The sequence below is a fragment of the Arachis ipaensis genome, chromosome B10 (genome assembly GCF_000816755.2).
Source record: "Arachis ipaensis cultivar K30076 chromosome B10, Araip1.1, whole genome shotgun sequence".
Taxonomy (NCBI): domain Eukaryota; kingdom Viridiplantae; phylum Streptophyta; class Magnoliopsida; order Fabales; family Fabaceae; genus Arachis; species Arachis ipaensis.
Genome location: NC_029794.2, coordinates 135603643 through 135620648, shown reverse-complemented (window position 1 = coordinate 135620648; position 17006 = coordinate 135603643). Strand labels below are relative to the sequence as shown.

Genomic DNA, 17006 nt, shown 5'->3' with positions numbered 1-17006 from the left:
TCTTTCATTGCCTTGATTACTGCCTCCCTTAAACTGAATTCCATCCCCACCGTGAACTCACCATCCGCCACAACAGGAACCGCTGCATACATCATAAGTAATAAATCCTTTATTATGTAATCAGTAATAAATTATTTATTACAACTCACAATTGATAAACACACTTTACCATGTATGATCATAAAAGTCTTTTTTTTGTTATCCTATCTACGTAAAGAACAACTAAATATAATTCATAATAAAGAACTACTACCTAATAAAGTAATCAAATGCTATGGTCATAGATTACTATCCACATATCACATATATTACTCATCTGACCTTATTGATCTCTTACTTCAGAGTATCACAAAGCTATCTTTCTTTACGTACCTGCATTCATATATTGGAAAAACTCTGGTGCATGCATAGCCTCCAAATCCAACGACCACATGAAAGAAGGCTCCTGAAACGGATGCGGGTTTGCTAGTGCATTTGCAACTTCTGCCACATCCGCGTTTCTGGCGTCGTCAGCTTCATCTTCGTCTTCACCTGGACCAACGATCTCATAGTTACTTTCAAATTCCTCATCGTTTTCACTATTATAATCTTCCAATTCAATATTAAGGTTCGCTTTAGATTGCTCGAACTCAATATACAACTCGATGCACGACATTCGGTGGCAATTTTTCATATACATTGAAAACATTTCATGCATACTCGCTTCATCCGTCATGTATTTGGTCTGAAATTGAACGAACCCACCAAACACAGATAAAGAATACCTGTACAAAATACATGATACTCTCCTAGATATTTGAGCATCTATCTTCTCACAAATCACACCTTTCAATTCCTCAAATGACAATATGAATGGAACAACAATATATAATAGATTTTCACACACAAATTGAACTCCCTCATATGTTTGTAATAAAATCTGCCTGTAACAATAAATTTTCAACACAACTCTATCATCCATAACACTATACGTACTTAACTACTCTCAATCTTACTAAAATTTATTCTGCAAGAATGAAGGAGAAGAATGAGAGAAGAGGAAGAACATGAGCTGAGACACACGATGAAGAAATGGGGTTTCTATGATTTTTTTGGGTTTATGTATGCACTTACAATCAAATCGGACGGACCGACCGCGTCCTATCATTTTAAATTTTTTGCGCATCACAAATCGCTGGGTCCGATTGGAACACTCCCGGATTAAAAAAAATTTGCTCCCAGAAATCGGTGGGTCCGATTTCATGCAAATCAAATATCTGCCTCACACAAATCAGACCGTCCGATTTGTGTCCTTTCTCTCTCTGCATGAAATCGGACGGTCCGATTTCTTCCCCACCAGATTCCTAAAACTAACACCGTCATAACAGTGTAATTCACCCCTAATCATCATAACCAGGCATAACTCACAATGCTAAATCATATAAAAAAAATCAGCCCAAGATATTAGTATACAATGTGTACAATGAATTTAAAAAGAAACAAATTAAAAATTAAATATCAAAATTAATTATTTAATTTCAAATTTTAAAATTTGAAAAGTTAGGATTAGCATTTAAATACATGGTTACTTCTAATTTTACCATAATCTCTCAACTTCCGTTCCACCCCCAAAACTCGCTGTTGTCCCCAGGTCTCAGAGATCATGCTGACAACGCCTCATTCACCACCTGACGCCGCTGCGGGGTCCTACCGAACGAAACTGCACCATATTTTTCCGTAAGAGAGTCGGATACCTCCTCACCCCCTTCTGTACTTCCTTGTGGCTACTGCACCCCTGATCCTGCTTGGAGTAAGCATCACCATCAAAGGGATATCGGGCTTCTTCTTTTTAATCGTTCTTGAGGTGTTGGTATTCATGTTGATGATGATAATCCATGGTTACGTTGATGTTGCCTCTTCATGGTTCCATATTCTAATTCGTTCATTCTCATCAGCAACTATCACAATAGGAGAAAAAGGTTGCATCAACACCATTTGTGTGCCTCTTGTGTCCCATTTAGCTATTGGATTTGTTAGCATGCTAACAGCAGAGTGCTAGCATTTTGTGATGTACTCCAATGCAAAGTTTTCTCTTTCTTCTCTTTGGATTAAACTGATGAAGGATTGAAGGGTGAAAATAAAAATGGAGTTTCAAAAAGCTGGTAAGGCTAGACTTCCACATGCCACCTTCAGACAGATTAATGTTAATTCAATGGCCTGTTTAGGATGGTCATTTTAGTAGGTATATGGATGATTATTTTAATTCTTATGTGGATGGTTCTTTTGATTAGATTGGGTTCAGTTATATAATTAAAATATGTTGGATGTTTAATTGACTAGATATGCGGATGATTTTTTTATTCTTAAGTGGATGATTATTTTGTTCGATTTGGTTTAGGTATATACAATTAAGAAATATTGGATGGTTATTTCACTAGGTAGCCAAATGATTATTTCCAGCGAGGGAGAGAGTGGCGCCGGTGAATGGGGTGGTTGGTGAAGCGGCGACGGCTTGATGAACCCAGGAGGCGACAATGATGTCCGCTGAGCGGGAGAATGACGCCGGTGAAGGGAAATGGTTGATGAATGGGCGGCGACAAAGATTTTGAGGAAGATGTTGAGTTGGTAAATTAGGGTATAGACGATGGTTAAAATTTTAGAATAACTAATAAGATTTTTAGTTTGGGTAATTTGAGTGTTTTTTTTTTAACCGTCATTGGGTCAAATTGTCAATCCATTGTATACATTGTAAAGATTCTCCATTATCTCCCTAGCGGAATTCATAGAAATTTAATGCATTGTTGTGTATATTGTTATCAAATACAATCAAAAAAATTATGTATGTTTATATTTATGTATTGCTATGTCTTTGTGTCTCTTTCTACTCTTTTGTGTCTTTGTTACCAAATGAAACCTCACGGTACTACTTCACTGTCGATCATCCAAGAGTATTTAGTCTTGTAAGATGGTCCTTACTTATTCACACGAGATTTTACGTGCCCCATGCTACTCGGATCAGAACGTAAACTAGTGATGCTTTCGACTATTAAATTTTTGTCATCTAGGATACAACACTCCACCGATTCACCTAGCAGCTTGTATAGCTCTTTTACAACTCCGTTTTCATGGTATAAGCGGTTTAGACTGCTCATGTATTAACATTCTATTGAATCTACCATATTGAATAAAAACGGTATATTTAAAGTTCTGAATTTTAATTAATCAATGATTCATTTTTTTTACATATGATTATATTAAATCTGTTGACAGATTTCTTTTATTCTTGTATCAAAACATAAATAAATAATATATGAGCAATGTTAGATTTAGTTTTACTTAATTTTTCCATGTGTGAGTTTACATTTTACAAGATTAGTTGAAAAAAAAATTGTGGACATAAGAATAGTGAATTTTGAATTTATAAAACAAAAATAAAAGATATTGATTTAAAATTAATTTGATTCATATTTTTTTATTTTTAATGACTACAATTAAGTTATTTAGTATAATTTAATTCATTTATGACTATGATAATTAGATGATATATGAATAAATCATTTTACAATGCATAATTTAAAATTAAAAGATAAATAAATCGTATTATAATATATAACACTATTGTATATATTTATATGTTATGTGTCATTCATATATTATTATTTTATTACAAATTGCCAAATCATATTATGATATATATTGTTAAAACTACCCTAGAGAGAATGTGATATAAAGAGAGAAAGTTTTTTTATTCATACATTGAGTACAAAAACCAGAAGTTTCACTAAGACTTTGTGAATCTTGTGAAATTTATATTCAGAGACTACAAAACATATTTTTTTAAAGTCTCTTTTCGTCCTCCCTCTATTCTGCTCCTCCACCATGGCCGCCGCCTGAAAAAACCAATTCGGTTGCGTGTGACTAAAATTTAACAATTGTCATTAGTCCACTATCAACACCACCATAAACACTTAAAAAAATAAAACGGGGAGCTAAAATCTAAAAACGTGTTCTCCTTTCCATCTATTTTAAAAGATGTTAGAATAAATTTTATTTGCTATTATAAAGAAGTTTTGAACTAAATTGATATTTTGTATTGTTTTTGTTTATCAATATAAATAATTGATTGTTTTAGCATGGCATCTTTTTTTTTCTTGAAATGTTATAATCATGCAAAAACAATATATCCAATTTGTATATATAAAATTTTGTTTAATTAATTATGACAATCTTCATCATATATTAAAAGTATATAGATATTATTTGAAGTATAATTTTTATTAAAACGGTTCAATTAGTCACGATTAAATAATAATAAAAGTTACAAATTTTTGAAACAAAAATTAAAAATTTCATGTTAATCATAACAAATAACAAAAAGACACTTAAATAGTGGTTGTTTGCTCTTCTTCCTTGTTGGCTCATCATTCACTTTGCTGTGAATTCGTCGTTGCTGTATTTTTCTTTTTCAATTATTTGCCTTCACACACTCCTTCATTTTTGTTCTCTATTCCTATTATTTCTTGAATTTTTTTAAAAAATTCTCTTTTTTTTTTTACTTTGTTAAAGTGTGGGTGCTTGAAATAAAACTTCAATTCTTTAGAGAATTTTATTTCAAGGGTTAATCAATGCAAAATAAATTACTCTAAAAAATGCTAGGAAATTAAAAAAAAATTTAAGTAAGGATTACAAATTTGACAAAATATTTGTATGACATAGTTGTTGAAACAATAAATAAAAGTGACATTACTTCATCATTAAAATATAAGTTTTTTAAACTGTATATATATAGTATCATACCAATCGATTGAATGCATAAAAGACTTTAATCATTTACAAATTTCAATCAATTGAATATGAAAAAGACCCTTAATCACGTACAAAATTCAATAGATTGTTATAAAACTAATCGATTGCATTTCGAGAAAACTCATTCTTCACTAGATTGTGTTACCATGCCAATCGATTGAATAAGAAAATACGCGTTGATTCGTATTGTCAAAATATTTATGAAGGTCACCACTAATAGAAGATCTATCTCGTTGTTGTTTTTTTTCTAATTATTAATAAATATGATAGATGAATAATAAAATAAAGGATAGATCTAATAATTAAATAATATATAAAAGATTAAGTTGTAGTTAAAATTAAGGGTAAATTATATTTTTTGTCCCTGAAGTTTGGCAAAAGTTTAAAAAATACTCTTAAGTTTTATTTTGTTTCAATTTTGTCTCATAAATTTTCAATTTGCATCAAATATACTTAGATTTTCATAAAATTTAAAACTAATATAACAATAATGCATGAAAATTATGCTTAGATTTGCTTGTCTTGTTGAATTAGTCTTAAATTTTATGAAAAATTAGTTATCAAGAATATATTTGATGCAAATTGAAAATTTTTTGGACAAAATTAAAACAAAATAAAACTTAAGAATATTTTTAAAATTTTTGTCAAACTTTAGGAATAAAAAATATACTTTACCCTAAAATTAAATAAAAATTATTTAGTAATTATTAAAAAACTTAATGAACATGTTTCGTTTCTGAGATCATCTAATGGTCCAAATCTAAGATAGTCGAATTTTATTCCAACTGAATTGTTCAATGTGTTATCTTCTATTTAGAGATAAATAATCTAGTTCATGATCATCGTTAGACATAAACGAATCTCTATCAATAACAACAATACCATTCAAATTTTAAACTAAAGAAATTTAGAAATTCGATTCAAAAAGACATTTAAATGCATTAATTTATCTATTTTAGTATTTGTAGAAAAAAAATTAAGTTAGATATATATAAAATGAAATTTAAAATTTAAAATTTAAAATTTTAATTAATTAAAAAAAATTCAAACCATATTTTTTACAAATTAAATATTACATATGTTGTTTCAAAAACAAAAAAAATATTAGATCTATAGGCGTAATAGAATAATACTAATTATCGCTATCAACTTCGGTTGTTTTTTAATTAAAAATGGTATATGAAAACAATATAGATAGATAAGTAAATTGGTGCATCGGATACACAGTAGTAGATAATCTGGCTCATGATCATAGTTAAACAGAAACGAATCTCTAACAATAACAACAATACCATTTAAATTTTAAACTAAAAAAATTTAAAAATTCAGTTCAAAAAGAAATTCAATTTAATATTTTTAAATTTTATATTTTAAATGCATTAGTTTATCTTTTCAGCGTTTGTTTGAAAGGAAAATCCAATAATGTAAAATAATTTCCGATCTTATCTAAAAGTTTGAGCTAAATGATATAAGATATATGATTAAATTCACGTAAAAACAAAATTAAAAAAATACCCCCACCCATAATCTCCTTCTCCACTTAACACTTTTCTGTCGGCTATTAAATTCCACCCCTGCACCCTGCATCTGCATCTGCATCTGCATCTCTCTCCTTCCAACGAAATCCCACGCATTCCTCTCTCTCTCCCTCCCTCTCTCTCTCTCTCTCTCTCTCACATCACTGATCTGACTCTCGATCTGTTCGTTTCGCACCGACGCCTGATCCGCATTCCTCTGAATTCCGTAAGTGAATCTCACCTCCCTATATTCCGTTTGATCTCGATTACGTTTCTATTGATCCATCACAGTGACGCTATTTTCCGTAATTTGGATCCTACAATGTTTCAATTTTGATGTCATTGTTTCGAAATCTATTTTTATTTTCTTGTGCAGCAACAACATGACGGAGGAGGAGGTGGTGAACGTGCGCGGCGGCGAAATCTCCGATTCCAGCGACGGCGATCGGCACAATATCAAGGTTAAGTACTGCAATGGCGATGCTGCTCACGAGAACGGTAGTGTCGCTGGCGACGGCGACGGGGCCGTCGTCTCCGGGAATGGCGGCGGTGATTCCGGTGCCTCGGATCTCATCGTCGTGGTAGAGGACAAGGTGGAAGGAAAGGCTCTTGGTGAGTCTGATGTGACGGTTTCTGAGGCTTCTCCTGTAGCTGAATGCGAGTGCGAAGAAGCGGTTAATAAGGAGGAGGAGAATGATTTGGAAGAGAAAACGGAAATTAGTAATGGAACAATCCCTGTCGGTTGGGGCGGTCAAAATGACGAGGGATCTGTTGTCGTTTTGGAAGACAATGCGAAGGAGGTTAATGAGACAATAACTTGCGATCATGAATTGGCTGTTCAAAACGGTGCGAAGAGCGAGATTCGCGATGGCGTTGATGAAGTCAACGGTGCTGATGCGAATGGAATTCAGCAAAACGGTGAGATTCACGGCGACGAGAAAAAGGAACCTGTGACCGTTGTAGAAGTAGATCGTACTGATGGGAACAATGGTAGTCACAGCGAATTGGAAAGTGTGGCTGTTGAAAACTGTGTGGTGAATAAGGAAGTTTCAGTTACTATGGATGTGAATGAGTTTGCTGATAAAGATGGTGAAAGCAAATCAGCGGAGAAGGCGCAGCTGGAGGCTGTTGATTCAGGTGGTGGAATTGAGGAAGGTGGAGGGAGTGTGTTGGAAGGAACAACTGAATCTACCTCTGATGCTGTTTCAGATGAGAAGGCTGTTGCACAGGAAGTAACAGATCGTGAATTCACGAATGTCGTTAACGGAGATGATCAAAATGGTTCTGCAGAAACTGAGAAGGATGAGATTCCTATTGGCATTGATGGAGTGCATGTTTCTGTAGATGTGAAGGAATGTGCTGGTGAAGATGCTCACACCGGTTCGGATGTGGAGAAGTCTGAGGCTGAGGCTGTAACTGATTCAAATAATGTGGATAAGAGTGTTGCTGGAGGTGATGTTCAAAACGGTTCAGCTGAGCAGGAATTGAGCAATGGGGTTCATGTTGAAGGTGGGTCTGGCTGCGAATTTGAGAAGCCTGAGGAGGAATCAGGAGAAGAACTGGTTGACAAAGTAGAAGACTCATCGGCCTTGAACAATTCAAATATATCTGGACATGGTATTGTTGTGCCTGAGGCTAATGCCAATGTGATGGAGAGTGAAGCTGAACCTTCAAAGATTGCAATGGAGAGTGATCCTGAGCCTTCAAATCTTGTTGTTGAGAGAGAAGCCGAACCTTCAAATGCTGCAGTTGAGAGTGAACCTGAGCCTTCAATCATTGCAGTTGAGAGTGATGCTGAACCTTCAAACGTTCCACTGCAGAGTGAACCTGAGCCATTGACCACTTTGGTCGAGCGTGAAGGTGAGCCTTCAAAAATTGTAGCTGATGGTGAACCTGAGCCTTCAAACACTCTGGTGGAGAATGAAGCTGAGCCTACGAAGGTTGCTGCTGAGAGTGAAGCTGAACCTACGAAGGTTGCCGCTGAGAGTGAAGCTGAACCTACGAAGGTTGCCGCTGAGAGTGAAGCTGAGCCTACGAAGGTTGCTGAGAGTGAAGCTGAGCCTACGAAGGTTGCTGCTGAGAGTGAAGCTGAGCCTACGAAGGTTGCCGCCGAGAGTGAAGCTGAACCTACGAAGGTTGCTGCCGAGAGTGAAGCTGAACCTACGAAGGTTGCTGCTGAGAGTGAAGCTGAGCCTACGAAGGTTGCTGCTGAGAGTGAAGTTGACTCTACAAAGATTGCAGTTGAGAGTGAAGCTGAGCCTTCAAACTTCACAGTTGAGAGTAAAGCTGAGCCTTCAGATGTTGCAATTGGGAGTGAAGCTGAGCCTTCAAAGATTGCCGTGGAGAGTGAAGCTGAACCTGAAGCTGAACCTTCAGCTGAAGGTGTACTTTGTGTCGAACGTGAAGCTGGCAATGTTGGAGATGAAGAGACAAAACTAACTGAAGAAGGATCTAATACTGATGCTGTGGATGTACAAAATATGGGATCAGAGGTAGTGAAAAGGCCATTTTACTATTTGATCAGGATACCAAGATACGATGATGATGAAAATATAAAAGAACAGATAAAGATTGCTATCCAACAAGTAGAAGAGAAGACTAGGATTCGGGATGAAATTCGATCCGAAAGCCAGAATAAAAAGGTCAGTCACAAGGGCAGTAAATTTATGTTATTTGATAATAATAATAATAATAATAATAAGAACAAAGAAAACCTTTTCAATTATTTGAGGCCAATGTTTGATGTTTTACAACTTTTGCATGACGATGTGATCAGGCCACATGTAAGGAGTACAATCAAGAATTTAGAGCTGCAATAACAGCAGAAAGGGCTGCTCGGGACACACTCAAATCCAAACGCCAAGAAATGGATTTGGTTCAAGCCACAATGAACAGATTAAACAATGCAATTTCTGTTGGGGATATAGATGGCAAGGTATGCTACCAATTTTTCTTCTGGAGATATTTATAAGAACTTGAGTCTTTTGCCAGTCTTATGTTTGTTTAATTTTCTGATATTTAAACTTGTTGGCAGATAAGAAACATGGAACACATGATTGAGCATGAAACACTCCCTCTAAAAGAGGAAAAGCAATTGATACGTCAGATCAAACAATTGAAGCAGAATCGGGAGGAGCTGTCTTCTAGTATGGCGAAGCAGGATCAATCACAGAAATCTCTAGACGACAAGGAAAATATTGAAGAGAGCTCAAAGGTAATAATACATTCGGACTGCTATTACGTTTTCATGAATTGACTACCTTATTCTTTAGTCTATGAAAATGAAGTGATATCATTATTTTGATGTTTGCAGAAATTACAACTTTTGAAGAAGGAAATAGAATTGCTTAGAAGTAATGTTCAGAAGGCAGAGGCAGCAACCAAAGCTGCAAAGAAGAAATATGAAGATGAATGCAACATATTGAATGAGATATCAACTCGGTTTAAGTTTGCTGATGACGTTCGCCAAGAAGCATATGCGAAATTACAGACTTTGAAGAAACAATTCCATTTGAAGGTACGTGCATCCTTTTCTTATCGTTTTCTTTGAGATAACAATTATATAAAAGGTATGTGTTGGTAAGACTAGAGAAAGTTGATTCTTGGATAGTTCTGTTTTAATTATTTAAACTTGGGACCTGCTTTAAGTAGTTTTTTATGAGTTTGAACTGAGCACTAAAAATACACTAAATGGCTTCTATTACTCATAACAGTGAAACAATAAAAATACATTCACTGGACTTCACTCTACTACTGTGTGGTTTGCTATTCTAGTACACAACTGATATCATCCTTGGTTGCTTGCCATTCGATTTGTTCATCAAATTGCACACACCTTTTTGTTTTCAATATTAATATATCATCCATGGGAATCCACTTCAGTTAGTATGGTGTCTGGAGAGGAACATTTGCAGATTTGTGTATATCAGATAAACTTTTTATTCTCTTTTTCATATTAAAGCCTCTCTAAAATAGTACTAGTATAATTGCTGTACAGGATATAATTTTTTTCAATTTTTCTTGTGCCCGTCAGTTGAGTGTAATGCTTTTCATCTGTACTGCAGAGCAAATACTTTTGGGAATACAAAAATGCTTCGAAGAAAGGGCAGGACCTAGCCGCAGAAGGGAAGAAAGAGGAACTGCAATGCTTCTGTATGGATCAGGTAATCTTTTCACCCAGACAGATTATCTGTTCTTTCTTGCAATCTTACTATTAGCCAGTAAATGTGACTTGAGCACTTACCAATAAACAATTTAGGTTGAGCGAATGATGGAGCTGTGGAACAAAAATGATGAGTTCAGAAGGGACTATGTACGGTGCAACACCAGGAGTACACTAAGGAGATTGCAAACCCTGGATGGCCGATCACTGGGTCCTGATGAAGAGCCACCAGTAATTCCGAGTTTCTTACCCGAAAGAGTATCCAAAGATAATTCTTCAGTCTCGCAATCAACTCTCGATCAAGAAAAGAAACCAACACCAGCAGAATCTGTTAATAAAAAGGCTGAATCAGCCCCAAAGGCAGTGGAACAAAAAACTGAAAAAAGTCAGACAACCAAAGCTAAAAAGGCTGCAAAAGCCACTCCTTTGGAGAAGTCAGTGGCTGCAATTCCTCGATGGGCAGATGAGCCTGAAGATATACCTGAAGAACCAGTGCGAACAAAGGAGGAAGAGGAGCAGATCTTAAAGGCCGAAATTGCAAGAAAGGAAGAGGAAGCAGCGAAGTTGAAGGAAAAGCGAAGGCTAGAGGAAATTGAGAAAGCTAAGGAGGCAATGCTTCGGAAACAGCGTAATGCTGAGAAAGCCCAACAAAGGGCTGCCTTAAAGGCACAAAAAGAAGCCGAACAGAAAGAAAAGGTAAATAGCATCAACATGATTTCAACTCTATAAAAAGCATATGTCGGTTGTTGTATAACTGTGCATTCTTTCTGATGCAGGAAAGGGAGAAGAGATTAAGGAAGAAGGAAAGAAGAAAGGCTGCTTCCACTGAAACAGCAGAAAACACAGAACAAGAACCTACTCCTATCTCTGAGACTGTAACAAGGAGTACGGAAGAATGTGTTCAGAGTGAAAAACCGGTTGAGGTAACAAGAAGATCACAATATACAAGGCAGAGCAAGGCAAAATCTATGCCGCTCCCTCTTCGCAACAGGGGAAAGAGGCGAATTCAGCCATGGATGTGGGCTGTGATCGCTGTTCTGGCTGTTGTTGCCTTGTTTTTCTTGGGGAATAACAGCTCTTTGAGATCTTGGCTCCAAGGTTCTGCTTATTGAGTATGATACAAAGTATAATCTACTTTTTATTTTACTTTATTTTTTAAACTAAGCATTACTAGACTACTAGGTGTTTGCCGGGGATGTTACCCTTATATTTATTACATTTACACTTTACATACATACGTATAGGAGCAATTCTTTCTTGCGCTTACATTTTTTTTTTACTCCGGTTAGTTTTGATTATTTTCTTTAGACCGAGATTTGTTTATTTGCGGGGTGATGTGATTTATATTGCTTATTGCTTTGTTGCTGTGACCATTATGGATATGGTAATAAATTATTATGATTGTGCCTTTTATATTCACTGTTATTCCTTTTTCTTTCTTAAAAGTGGTTTCTCTCTTCTGTATATTGATAAATCCTCTTTGATACATAAGTCGTCTTAAATAATCACAATTATTAGATAGAATAATATTACACATTCAAGTTTTTTTTTGTTAATCAAGTTGGTTTAATATAACAAATTAATTATGATTAGCATTATTTTAAGTTTTATTATTTAATTTGATTGGACTTGATTCATAAAAAGATTTGGATGTGTAACATTATTCATAATATAAGTAATATTGAATGACTTTTGTGAGCTGATTATTGGTTAAAGAAAAATTAGTTTCCCAGTAAATAAGGTTATTTGTAGTTTAGCAAGTGAATTTAGTCTACTTTGCATGCTTGTGATTTTAAAAGGGTATAAGAGGCTATGCCTATGCGCCTGCATTTATGATACCAAGTGGTAATCCCATAATTTGTTATGAGCTATGCCTATGCGCCTGCATGTGCATGGACTTAGCATGAAGGAACTACTTGTTCTTTTTAGTTTTTGCTCTGTACAAATTTATGGTCAAAATTCCTGACTTAGTTTTGGGTTAAGGAAAGTTTTCTTAAAAATGATAATTTGAATATTGTTATATGTAGAATTTGATGAGTTGTAATTCAAGTGAAGCTTTAAGTACTCTTGAGATAACTATATAGTTCTTGATAGTAATAATAATAATGTAACACGGTAATCCAACTAATCCCTGTGTGAATACTTAATAGATGACAGCTATAGACCTATAGTTATGAAGACAACTATTTTATGCGATATATCGAGTGTCAACCTAAACACATACATGCCACCTAATTATGAATAAGTAAACTAAATCTCTAACATAAATAAGTAAAGGGAAAGTATGAGAAATCAAATGGAATATTTGTACAATGTGTATGCTACCTAATTATTTTTTTTTCCCGCATCTTCTATTGCATATGTCAAAAATAGAAATACAGTTCTTGGCAATTGAAATCTAATCTTAGTATAAGCAACAGTTGACCAGAATAATAGTATAACAAAGAAAATATGTGGCAATCTCATTTGATTTCACTTATATCGCAAGTCAGTATCATCTCAATAATCTTCCACATTATGAAGCTTGTATTGCATTAATAATTCACATGTCTTCATAAACACATATAGCCTCCCATGTATCTTAATCACATCACATGTATGCATCACTCCCTCATTATTATTCCACTTATATATACATGGAAAAGTATAGGTATGTTCAACATATTGGATGATAAGCAACTTAACAATATGTCCATAATAGTATAATACTCCATATAGCTGATGGGTGCGTAATCTGCGTATCGAGTGGATCCATGACATCCGACCTCATCTTTTATTTTTTTCTTCCAAAGATACGTAATTATATTGCTTTGTAAAAATAAATACTCTGTCCATTATAATGACAAAGACAAAAGAAAAAGAAGATCTCCCACTTTGATAAACATTAAATATTAACAAAAAAAAATGTTAGGGCCAACAATTTTGGTATTTTGTAACTATTAATAGTGTTTTTAATAGTGTGAGATTACATCTAATGGTAAGAAATCACTCACTTTTATTTTGATGGTTAAGTGCTGGTCAAAAAACACCAAAATTACTGGTCCTCTATACTTTTCTAAAGAAAAATTAACAAAAAAGATTGGAGATTCACAAAAAATAATATTCTATCACTTGAGTCATTTTTTACTGGAGCTTTCTTGTTGTTTCCATAATTACTGTTGCCGCCAGCTTCTCACCTTCAAAGAGCTCCAAATTTTTCGCATTCCACAACTCTTAACACAAAGATGTAAGAAGAGTCATAGAAGATTGTCCTCTTTTGATGCCTCTACTTGCCGTATATCACCAGACTGCACACTCCATGGTTCCATATTTATCACCTTACTAAGCTCTTCACTAAACTTTCAAGCAACTTCTAGTGTCTTAAAGGTTTCAGGAATCTTCCAAAATTGGGCCCAACTATGGACATGGAGAGCATAGTCCTTGAAAAGCCATGAAAACCTCTCTCAATTCTCATAATATCTCATTCGATATCGATAAAGAATTAGAATTGATTGTGATCAATCTCCTTTACTCGAAACTCTTATGGTCTCTCCCAAATTGCTTTAAGTGTTCCATCCATGATTCGAGTTAAAAGTGATTTATTAGTAAAAAGTCTTTCAACCAGTAATGTAGTTGTGAATAATCTCCTTTGACAATTGTATTATATTATCACTCTTTTCATTCTTCAAAGGAACGGAATCAATTAAATTATCTCAACTTTCTGTCATGATTCACGGAAGTAATGCCAACAAAAAAATAGAAATGAAATTGAGGTATGTATAAAAAATATTTACTTTGACGACACAGAAATTCTATTAAATTAAAAATTCTAACAAAACATATTGACTCTTGATAGTACATATCCTATGAATTTAGAATCAATAATGACATTCGACTTCATCTAGTAGAATAAGATTTTATTATTGTCATTATTAAACTTTAAATTCAAAATTTTTGATAAAATTAATAGTAGGAGATCACACATTACTCCTTCAATTATTAAAAAAAAAAATATGAGAGAATCTATTTCTATTTCTTCCTCTTCAAAGGACTAGGACTCTAGAGATGAAGTTTCTAAAGTAGATTTATATCTTTCTTTAATTTTATAAAATTTATGTAGTATAATACATTGCATTGTTATATGTTCATATTAATAGGCAAGATTTGTTTACAGAATTGGTAATAAACGAATTTCAAATTCCATACAAATTTGAGTTCAATCATTTTTATTTACGGGTGTAAAATTATTTCAGTGAGGTATCAATAAATATTTTTATAAGTATTGAAAAAGTCTGAAAACAAATTCTATAATATAATTTGAGTTCAATTTTCCTTACCAATATACGAACATTTAAGCAAGTGATTGGTAAATACATTTATAAGCACCTAAAAAACTTGAAAGCATTCCTTGGTTCTAAACTTCTAATGGAAAAATCAATGTTCCATCTATAACCATGTGTTGCAGATACATCAAATTTTATAGCTCTAAATCCAAGGTGTTGCAGGGTAGTAGAGAACTTGTGGTACCAGGCCCTTGGTGCCTGTTTAAAAAATTAATTTAGAGATGTAATATATTTTTATTTGATTAGTAGTTATTCATATTGTTCAACAAATTCATTGTCACCTAACATTCTCCATATCCGAATTGCTAATAAGTAATAAACTAAGAAGTAATAACGATTTTACCCCGCCACATAAGCCGACCAAAGTTGATGTAGTACAATAGTACAATAGGAATCTCTTTTTCAGAAATCGAAAGATGGAAGAAGTTCATGCACCTAGTGAGTAGTGACTAGTGTTCAATTACCATTCTTCAACTGAAACACGTGATCACCTTCTTAAATCTTTATGTACGGCATCCATCAGGCCCCTACCCTATGCCTATATAGGGCATGGAGGGGAAGCTTAGGTGTATCCTTGTAAATATAAAACCTTTAACATTATTATTTAGAATTTCTTATTTTTAATATTACAGTGACAGTGGTATTTTTTTAAAATGTGGATTGTTGAAGTGTTATACTCAAATGTGGAATCGTTTAACTAGAGAAGCAAAAATCAGATCGTCTAATTTATTAGAAGTACAGAAATTGGACCGTCCGATTTATAAGAGGTACACAAATTGGACCATCCGATTTGTGTTAAAAAAAATTAAAAAATTTGAGGTACAGAAATCGGACTTCTGATTTGTGTACTTTCCTAAATTTTAAAAACACAAAAAATTATAATATTAAAATATATCACCACTTCTACTTCCATAACAAAAAAATATATCCTATATTTATTTCTCTTAATATATGTAAATAATTAATTATGTGATTTGATCATTCAGAAAAAAATAATATTTATGTTGAAAAATATTATGATTTGTCTTGTGAATAAATAGGTTAGAACGGAAATATAATAGTGATAATAAATTAATAGGTGATAATACTTGTATAATTGATTATATTATCACTATGCATGTTTTTAAGAGTATTAAATATTTATCACATATATAAAAAATTGTTAACATACGTTAAAAATATAAAATATTTAAAATATTAGGAATAAAAATAAAAATAAAGTTGACCTAAATTTTGCAGACTAAGACATATTTTTATCCAAATAAAATATTATTAAAATTATTAAATTTAATTTAATTTTCAAATATTTCTAAACATATCTTCTATCTCTCGTTTTCTTTCCATTTGAGAGGAGAAAATATTTTGATATGAGAATCACACGTTATGTTCTTTCTCTTCGTTTCTTTTACTCTTACTTTTTATAATTTTCATTGAAAAATAATAATAAAACTTCCCAGCTATTACTATTTACTACCAATTTCGTGTAATTTTCTTGTTTAGGACTTCTGTCTAATCTAAGAAGCTAATACACGTATATTTAGCAAATAATTATTATGGATTCAAAAAAATATAATAAAAATGTGAGTAATTAAGTCTAGTTTTTTGATAAAAATATTTAAGCTTGTTTGATTTAAGAAAATAATTTTTAAAATATTTAGTTTTTATTTTCTAAATTCTAATATAAATTTTTGTTTGGTAAGATTAGACTTAGATGTGATGTTTTTGTTATATTATTCTTTTTTCATACGGATATACTTTTTCATCATAGTTTTTTCCTTTTAGAAACTAACTATACTTTGTCTATAGTAGTTTTTATAAACATTCACTTCTAATTAAACACTTAAGAGCAGGTCATTTTTAATTATAGTTTAGTTATTATACACTAATAATGTAAACTATTTAAATCATGCTTCTTTCTTTTAGTTCTCATCTCATTTTAAAAAATCCAAAAAAAAAAAGTTATTTAGACAAGCTAATATAAAGTTTGAAGTGTGGTTAAAATAGAACGAATTTATTCTTTTTTTTTAACATCATTTTGATGGTTCAATTTCACTTTAGACATAAAAATTTTAAAATTTTAGACTAGTAAAATGTGAAAATAGATTCTCTCAATTTTTTAAAAAATTGAAAAAGAAAAGTATAATCTCTCATTATTAATTTTATAAGTAAAATAAAAAATATAAAAAAAATAATAACAGATTAAAAAATTAAAAGGATCAT

The 17006-nt window shown here is 32.9% G+C and overlaps 1 protein-coding gene across 2 annotated transcripts; it reads left to right on the top strand.

Moving 5' to 3' along the window:
• Window positions 6297-11877, top strand: LOC107622625 (proton pump-interactor BIP103). Of its 2 annotated transcripts, XM_016324594.2 has the most exons (9): window positions 6299-6528; window positions 6679-8090; window positions 8622-8944; window positions 9079-9237; window positions 9337-9516; window positions 9616-9819; window positions 10367-10465; window positions 10561-11160; window positions 11241-11877. In XM_016324594.2, the coding sequence occupies exons 2-9, from the start codon at window positions 6686-6688 to the stop codon at window positions 11574-11576; spliced, it is 3306 nt and encodes a 1101-aa protein (XP_016180080.1). In that variant the 5' UTR covers window positions 6299-6528; window positions 6679-6685; the 3' UTR covers window positions 11577-11877. The 2 variants fall into 2 exon arrangements, with proteins under 2 accessions (XP_016180077.1, XP_016180080.1); XM_016324591.2 differs by having other exon boundaries at window positions 6297-6528; window positions 6679-8944.

Excerpts from the sequence above, each read along its gene's own strand:
- LOC107622625 (XM_016324591.2), top strand. The coding sequence starts at position 6,686 with ATGACGGAGGAGGAGGTGGTGAACGTGCGCGGCGGCGAAATCTCCGAT. Across the intron at positions 9,238-9,336 it reads TTGGGGATATAGATGGCAAG|ATAAGAAACATGGAACACAT; the intron begins GTATGCTACCAA and ends ACTTGTTGGCAG. Across the intron at positions 9,517-9,615 it reads ATATTGAAGAGAGCTCAAAG|AAATTACAACTTTTGAAGAA; the intron begins GTAATAATACAT and ends TGATGTTTGCAG.